This window comes from Rhincodon typus, chromosome 13 (assembly GCF_021869965.1).
Source record: "Rhincodon typus isolate 14 chromosome 13, sRhiTyp1.1, whole genome shotgun sequence".
Classification (NCBI taxonomy): domain Eukaryota; kingdom Metazoa; phylum Chordata; class Chondrichthyes; order Orectolobiformes; family Rhincodontidae; genus Rhincodon; species Rhincodon typus.
The window spans coordinates 3,124,175-3,132,313 of NC_063344.1; the positions used below are offsets into that span (position 1 = coordinate 3,124,175).

Below are 8,139 nucleotides of genomic sequence, written 5' to 3' on the forward strand. Positions count from 1 at the left end.
CAATGTCAGCCTTCCTGCTCCTCTGATGCTGCTTGGCCTGCTGTGTTCATCCAGCTCTACACCTTGTTATCTCAGATTCTCCAGCATCTGCAGTTCCTACTATCTCTAATTACCTTCATATGTTTATTCTGCCTACCATAAACCCAACAATATAAATAGTTTATCTGTAAACACCACAGGGGTTCTCTCAAGCACTCTGCTGCAGTCAAATGTTTTCTTTGGATTGATATATTTAGCTCACTGTTCCAAATGTCTTGTTGATCCTGCAAAAATCTTCACAGAACTGATCACACATCTTTCTGCCTCGATTTTCAAATGTACTCTACACCTTTTACCACATAAGGCATCTCACAAGCCATTTACACAGAACATTTCACATGCAGATACACAGGTGGCTGATAACCAAAAGCTTGGTTAAAGAATTATGTTGTAAAGGAGAGCTGTAAAACAGGAAAGTGGTATCAAGGCAGACAGGTAGCAAGCTCAAATTCTAGAGCTTTGAGCCCAGGCAGCTGAAAACAATTAAAAATCAGGAATTTATAACTGTCCAGAATTATAGGAATCAGGGATTGTGGTTCTGGAGGCAGTTAAAGGAGCAAGGTCATGGAGAAATTTAAAAAGATGAGACTTTTAAAATTGATGCTTTTAGGGTTCAATTCAATTCAATGCTTTTTGTTAATCTTTTCACATAACCTCTCTTTTCCTCCTGTGTTCACTTCCTTGATTCCTCCTTTATTTCCATTATTGCCTGGGCTATTGACTGACACTTGCCATTTTTTTTGTTCTGCTTTATTTGGTTTGCCAACAGGGAAATGTTAGCTTTGGATGAAAAACACCCTGGGAAAGCCTAAAGCAGCCAAAGAGCTTGATGTTTCAAAGAGAAATACCACCTTGATGTAACGCTCCAAATGAAACCTGTGAATAAAATTTTGTCATCGACTTTTAAAATGACTTGGAGAAGCAGAAACAAACAAAACACTCAGCTAACGTGGATACCAGAGCTGAACCCTTTTGACAGTAGATTCGAAGAACGGTCACAGTGGCACTATAAACCTGATCCATTATAACATGAAGGTGTGGCAAAATGCAGGAAGACGTAGAGATGCAGAACGCTTACCCTGCACTTTTTGACAAAGAAAATAAATAGCAATATTTGCTATAATTGCTGAAATTACACTCAACTGTGCAGACTCTGTGGAGAAGGGGGCCACATATTTGTTGGGTCTGAGGTTAAGTTCACCATTAACCTCCCGCGTTTATTGTTCAGTCTGTCTCTGCTGGAACTCTGTAATGTCCACCCCCCAGGGTATTACTGCACTAAGTGGGACCGGCTTGTCTAGGATGGTAAAGAATCTACTTACAGAACATGCCCAGTAAGTTTTCAGCAATGGAGCAGCTTCGAACAAGTTCTGTCTTCGATGTGATCTCGACATAAAACCTATGGCGAGCACAAAAAAAACAGCAAAGGGCACAATTCCCAGATTTCAGCCCCTTCATGTCCAACACGGATATTGCAGGGTCAGGACTTCCGAGCAATGCAATCTCCAGTAATTCAGTCATGGTAGTGAGTCCCATTTAGTGGGACCTCCCTGAATGAGGCAATCTGTCTTCTCCCGGGTTCTGTGTTTTTGGAGATTCCTCACCTTCAGTGCCTTTCTCAGTGCGATACCTGCTGTCTTCACTGTCAGGACAGATAGCGGGGCTGGACGAAGTGGGATTTTACAGTCACCCATACCCCATCATTCAGAATGCACCAGGAAAAAGCAAGCATGAGGCTCTCAACACTTCCAGAGAGGCAGACAGATTCCAAGTGCACAAGGTTCCTGACTGGGGGAAACAATGCATGAGAGACTCGTAACTACGATTAAAGGTTGACTTCATGAGACAACTTTACAATTTAAACTTGAGTGGTGTTGTAAGAAGCTCAGAGAATGAGTGCATGTGTTTTTTTAAGGATGAGATGTCACAGGAAGATGGGAAGTTCGAGGAAGCAGGTTCAAACCAGACCAAGGAGCTTCGAGAAATGCAGTTCACTCACCATCAGGTTGTACTTAGAGCAAACGAACCACTCCACAAAGAATAAAATTTCTGGATGATAATTAACATAGTGAGTGACATGGAATAACTAGAGGTCTCTCTTCCCAGTATTGTATCCTTATCACTGGTAACCCCAAGGATCAGGTTCAGCTTCATCCTCATGGTCATCTGTGCACTATCCCTCAGCCGCACCAAACTAAACACTCCTTTTTATATGAATGCTGATAACACCCAGCTCTCCCTCTCAGAACTACTTCTCTCAACCCACCCAGTCCCTTGGATTTCTTTTCATGCTGCTTGTCCAGCTGCCAGTTCTGGCTGATCCAAATCTCCTTCAATTAAATATTTGGAAATCAAAGCCATTCAGTTTACCCAATGTAAATTCAGTTCCGTAGCCACCAGCTCCACCCTACTCCATGGCAATTGTCTCAGGGTCAGCTTTACTGTTTGCGGTCTTGATATTGTGGCTAATCCAGAGGTGAGCTTCCAGCCAGGTATTAACACCATAAGTAAGGCCACAACTTATAACCACCTTCATGTGGTTACATCTGCACTGGGCTCAGCTTAGCTGTTGCCAAACCCTCACTCATGCCATCATTGCCTTTAGAGACTTGACTACTCCCAAACACTCCCACCTTCCAACCTCTGGATACTTGAGGTGATTGAAGACTCTGCTGCCAGGGTCCAAACTTGCACCAAATTCCATCATTCCCCTGTTCACTACATTAAAGACACAATATAAGTAAACACAAACTCTCACCTTGAACAGAAGGTCAGTGAAACGATGTCACCTATCCCAACAGCCCCAGTGCACCTGTACCTACAGTCACTGCCATAGACATTAGATGAGAGTGGATAACAGAAAGTTTCTGGCCCTGGATGTAGTCCCCAGCCGTGCACTCAGATCCTGTGTTAGCTGGTGGGAGTATTCCCTGACGTCTTTAACTTCTCCTTGCTACAATCTGAAGTCCCCACCTGCTTCAAAAAGACCACCATCATCCCGGTGCCAAAGAAAACACACGCAGCGTGCCCCAGTGACTTACCGCTCTGTGGTGCTGACCTCCATAATGATGAAGTGCTTCGAGAGGTTGGTCATGGCTCACATCAGCTCCAGCCTACCAGCCTGCCTTGATCCTTTGCAATTTGCCTATCGCTGCAACAGGTCCATGGCAGATGACATCTCCCTGACCCTATGCTTAACCGTGGAACATCTGGATAACAATGATACCTACATCAGGCTCCTACTTATTGACCACTGTTCCACCTTCAACACCATAATTCCAAACAAACACATCTCTAAACTCTGAGACCAAGGTCTCGGTTCTCCCCTCTGTGACTGGATCCTCGACATCCTGACCCGTGGACCGCAGTGAGAATAGGGAACAATACCTCCTCCACCATAATCCTCAACACCGACGTCCTGCAAGGCTGCATACTTAGTCCCCCAATACACTCCTTATACACTCATGGCCGTGTGGCCAAATTCTGCCCCAACTCCATTTATAAGTTGCCAATGACACCACCATTGCAGGTTGGATCTCAAACAACGACGAGGCAGAGTACAGGAAAGAGATTGAGAGTTTAGCCGTATGGTATAATGACAACAATCTCTCCATCAACATCAGCAAAATGAAGGAGCTGGTCTTTGACTTCAGGAAACAGATTGGAGGGCACACCCCTGTCTGTATCAATGGTGCTGAGGTCAAGAGCATCAAGTTCCTGGGAGTGATGATCTCCAATCTGTCCTGTCCACCCATGTTGATGTGACAGTCAAGAAAGCACAACAATGTCTCTACTTCCTCAGGAGGCTAAGGAAATTCAGCAAATCCACAAGGACTCTTACCAATTTTTATAGATGCACCATAGAAAGCATCCTATCTGGATCGATCACAACATGGTATGGAAACTGCTGTTCCCAAGACCGCGAGAAACTACAGACGGTCGTGAACACAGCCCGTTCCATCAGGAAAACCAGCTCCCCATCTATACTTGCCGCTGTTTCAGGAAAGCAGCCAACATTATCAAAGACCCCTCCCATCCTAATTATACTGTCCTCCACCTTCTTCCATTGGGGAGAAGATACAAAAGTTTGAATACACGTACCAACAGATTCGAGAACAGCTTCTTCCCCGCTGTTACCTAACTTTTGAATGGGCCTCTCACATGTTAATGTTGATCTCTCTCTCTCTCTCTGCACCTTCTCTGTGGCTGCAACACTGTATTCTACATTCTGTTCTGCTACCCTGATCCACTTTGTATGGTATGATCTGTCTGTATAGAATTCAAAACAACACTACACTGTATCACGGTACGTGGGACAACAATAAATCAATCACAAGCTGCTGTCTATCGGTGAGAGCCTGGTAAAGCACAGCAGGTCAGACAGTATTCAAGGAGCAGGAAAGTCAATGTTACAGCCTGAAACGTTGACTTTAATGCTCCTCGGATACTGTCTGACCTGCTGTGCTTTTCCAGCCTCACGCCTATAGACTCTGGCTTCCAGCATCTGCAGTCCTTAATGTCTCCAATCACAAGTTGTTGTTCAGTCAGAAACTGTAACACACGTCATTATTTAGCATTTATTCACAAAAAGTGCCTTTTGAGTTTCAAATTAAAGTGACTAAATGGTTCATTTTTTAATCTGCTTTTGTTTCCTTTTCCATGTGACAGTTGGTTGCAGCCATCACCTTCCTCAGTTTTGGAATTGTAGGAGCTTTCATCTGTGTCGTTGTGGATGGTGTCTTCACAGCTGTCAGCATTGTGAGTCATGTTTATCTTTCAATCGAAGACAACATCACAAAAATATCAGTCCTCACCGAGCAGCACTCACCACATTTTAAACTTTGCAACATTATTCCTGATCTTTAAACAAAGCGTTACATTCAGGCACCAACAACTTCATCCAACCTTTCAGGGAACTTTTCTAAAACATACGGGATCTCTCCCCAACCCCGACTGTAATCTAGTTGGAGGTTGGAAACACAGGTTGAGAGTTGGGACAAAGCAGCAAACAGAAATGGATTTTTAAATCAATCCTCAGAATGAAACACGAGTGGGTGAATGTCAGATACAGGGTGTATGATCAGGTCAGTGATAGTGAATGGGAACAATTGGTTTGGATTGTTTTTGAAATTTATTGAATGTTGACGTGATTGATGGCTTTTTTTAAAAAAAAACATGTCTTGTTCCTAGGATCTAAGACCACTTCATGCAGGGAGATGCCAGTATTATACCAGTGGACAGAACTACATTTATGAGAATTATCTGGCAACTGTAAGTGGGAGTAATTTGTGAATACAGAATAATCAGATTGTTTGTAACTTTAATTTTGTCTGAAAATTGAGTCAAAAGTTTTGTCATGTTGCAGGTTGATTTGAAGGCATGGATATAATTTAAATGCAGAATAAAGAGGACCAATATATATAAAAACATAAAACAAAATAATTCAATGCTTTTATAATTGCAAAATAAAATATTTATAACAATACATTCTAAGACGTGAAAACACAAGAAATTAATGGGAGTAGCAGATATGGTAAATCTCACTGAAAGTACAAGTAAGTTGTTGTTTCGTTTGGGAGGAGTGTGTGTGGCCTTGGAAAGTGAGGAAGATGGATGTAAAAGGATGGACATTGAAACTCTAGGTTTTCCCTGGGAAGGTGCTGTAGGAAAGGGAGGGTCTGTTGGGAGTGACTAAAGGATGGAACAAGCTGTCACAGAATGAAGAGTCACTGTAGGATGCTGACAGGAGGGTGATGGTACCAGCCTAGAGGTGGCAGAAATGATGGATGATGGTCTGTTGAAGTGGAAGGTGAGGACGCAGGCTGTTCTGGTATAAAGAGGGGACAGGACAAGAGCAGAAATACATGAATCAGATCACATATGGTGAAGGGTCCTGTCAATCACAATTAAGGGGATTCCTTGATTGTGCAGAAGTGAGGACATATTAGAAACAATAGAATCCCTACAGGTGGAAGCAGGCCATTTGGCCCATCAAGTCCACATCAACCCTCTGAAGAGTATTTCACCCAGACCCACCCCTGTTGCCCATCCCTAATTGCCCAGAGGGCAGTTGAGAGTCAACCACATTGGGTCTGGAGTCACATGTAGGCCAGTCCAGGTAAGGATGGCAGTTTCCTTCCCTGAAGGATATCAGTGAGCCAGATGGTTTTACTGACAATGGAAAGTGGATTCATTGCCACCATTAGACTCTTGATTTCAGATTATTATTGAATTCACATTCCACCATCTGCTGTGGTGGGATTTGAACCCAGGTCCCCAGAACGTTACCTGAGCCTCTGGATTAACGGTCCAGTGATAACACCACTAGGCCATCACCTCGTCCATGATTTGAATTGGAAAGACTAAAATCTTAAGATTTTTTTGGCAAGAAAACCTATATCCATGTCACCAAATATTCTTAATAACAAGTTCGCAACTTACTACTATAACTTGCACCTGATTGTTTACCAAGCAGTGAATTCCATCTTATTAAAGTCAAGGGACTCTCCTCATCATTACTCACTGATGGTTTCTCTCTGTCATTCTGAACCAAGCAGGTTCTTAGACCTGGTCAAAGAAAGATTGATTGATTGATTGTCATGTGTACCAAAATACAGTGAAAACCTTTGTTTACGAGCAGTACAGGCAGATCACAGCAAGAAAAAGACATACCAATCAAACAGACTTAGAGGCACATAAGTTACATCGCACAGGGTGTGCCCTAAGCGAGATCAACTTTAACAAGACCAGCATTATTTGAGGCTAGGGAGTCCATTCATCAGTTTGATAATGGCCAGGAGTGTGTTCAGGCTTCTGTACCTTCTACCTGATGGAAGAGGCTGTAGGAGATCATTACCGGGGTGCGATGGGTCTTTGGTGATGTTGGCCGCCTTTGCCCGGCAGTGAGCCATGTAAATGGAGTCCATGAATGGAACGTTGGCTTCCGTGATGGTCTGGGCTGTGCACACCACCTTCTGTAGTTTCTTACGGTCCTGGGCAGAGCACTTTCCATACCAGGCCGTTATGCACCCGGACAGTATGCTTTCAATGGTGCATTTGTAGAAGTTGGTGAGGGACCTTATGGATATGGCAAATTTCCTGAACCGCCTGAGGGAGAGGTGGCAATACCCACAATCCACAAGCTGGTAGTGGTCATTATCACTGATGAGAATCCTTGTCAATATTTTCTACACCTTCCTTAAAACCATTACGTCCTCCCTAAAGTGTGCTGCATCAAACTGAATCCAATATTCCAGTTCAGATTGAATTTACGATATGGTTACCCCTATTTTACAACTCTCTCAACTTGTCCTGCCACTTTCTAAGATTTCCATACATATAGCCCCAAGTTTTGTGAACTTAAGATTAGGAAAAGGATTTTTCATTAAGACTGTTGTAGCAATCAAATAAGAAAAGATATTGAATCAACGTGGCTGCGAATAAACTTTGGGGCGATATGGTGATAAATAACTTGGGTGGGATTAATTGCCCAAAACTTTTTCCACAAGTAAATGAAGAAGAAAGCCAGGCAAATGTTGTGGCAGATAAGGGGTATCAGGAAATGGCTGAAGAGAATGGAATAATAACGCTTATCCAAAGACAAATGAGGTTACTATGGGGGGGTGGGGGGTTGTATGTTGGGCAGCATGGTAGGCAATAAAGAATTTAAGATGTCTGCAAAAGGGAAAGGTGAAAGAACAGTGAACAAAAAGACTAAGGTGCAGGAAGTACAAAGAAAATTCCTAACAACACTGGATGTTCTTGCACGAGTGTCAGTTCAAAATGGCAACTCACCACCGCCTCCTCCAGATAATAAGGGAAGGACAATAAACAATGGCCAAACCAACAATCCCACTTTCCCATGAGCGGAAAGAAATAAAATTGCTGTGTGTTTGGACATAGACATTTTACAGCATACTGCAGAAGTTCATCAAAGATCCTCAGACAGCACCTTCTAAACGCACAACCATTTCCATCGAGAAGGAACAGAACCAAAGTTGCTGGAAAAGCTCAGCGGGTCTGGCAGCATCTATGAAGGAAAAAACAGAGTTAATATTTCGGGTCCGGTGACCGAAACGTTAACTCTGTTTTTTACTTCAC

At 43.1% G+C, this 8,139-nt stretch overlaps 1 protein-coding gene across 2 annotated transcripts in view; it reads left to right on the top strand.

Moving 5' to 3' along the window:
- The window catches only part of LOC109938244 (transmembrane protein 255B), a 40,334-nt gene that overhangs the window by 21,410 nt on the left and 10,785 nt on the right, over window positions 1-8,139 (top strand). For both annotated transcript variants that reach the window (XM_020536686.2, XM_048604615.1), the window contains exons 4-5: window positions 4,708-4,797; window positions 5,230-5,310. In XM_020536686.2, the coding sequence (XP_020392275.2) occupies window positions 4,708-4,797; window positions 5,230-5,310 (171 nt within the window). The remainder of the gene's footprint in view (window positions 1-4,707; window positions 4,798-5,229; window positions 5,311-8,139) is intronic.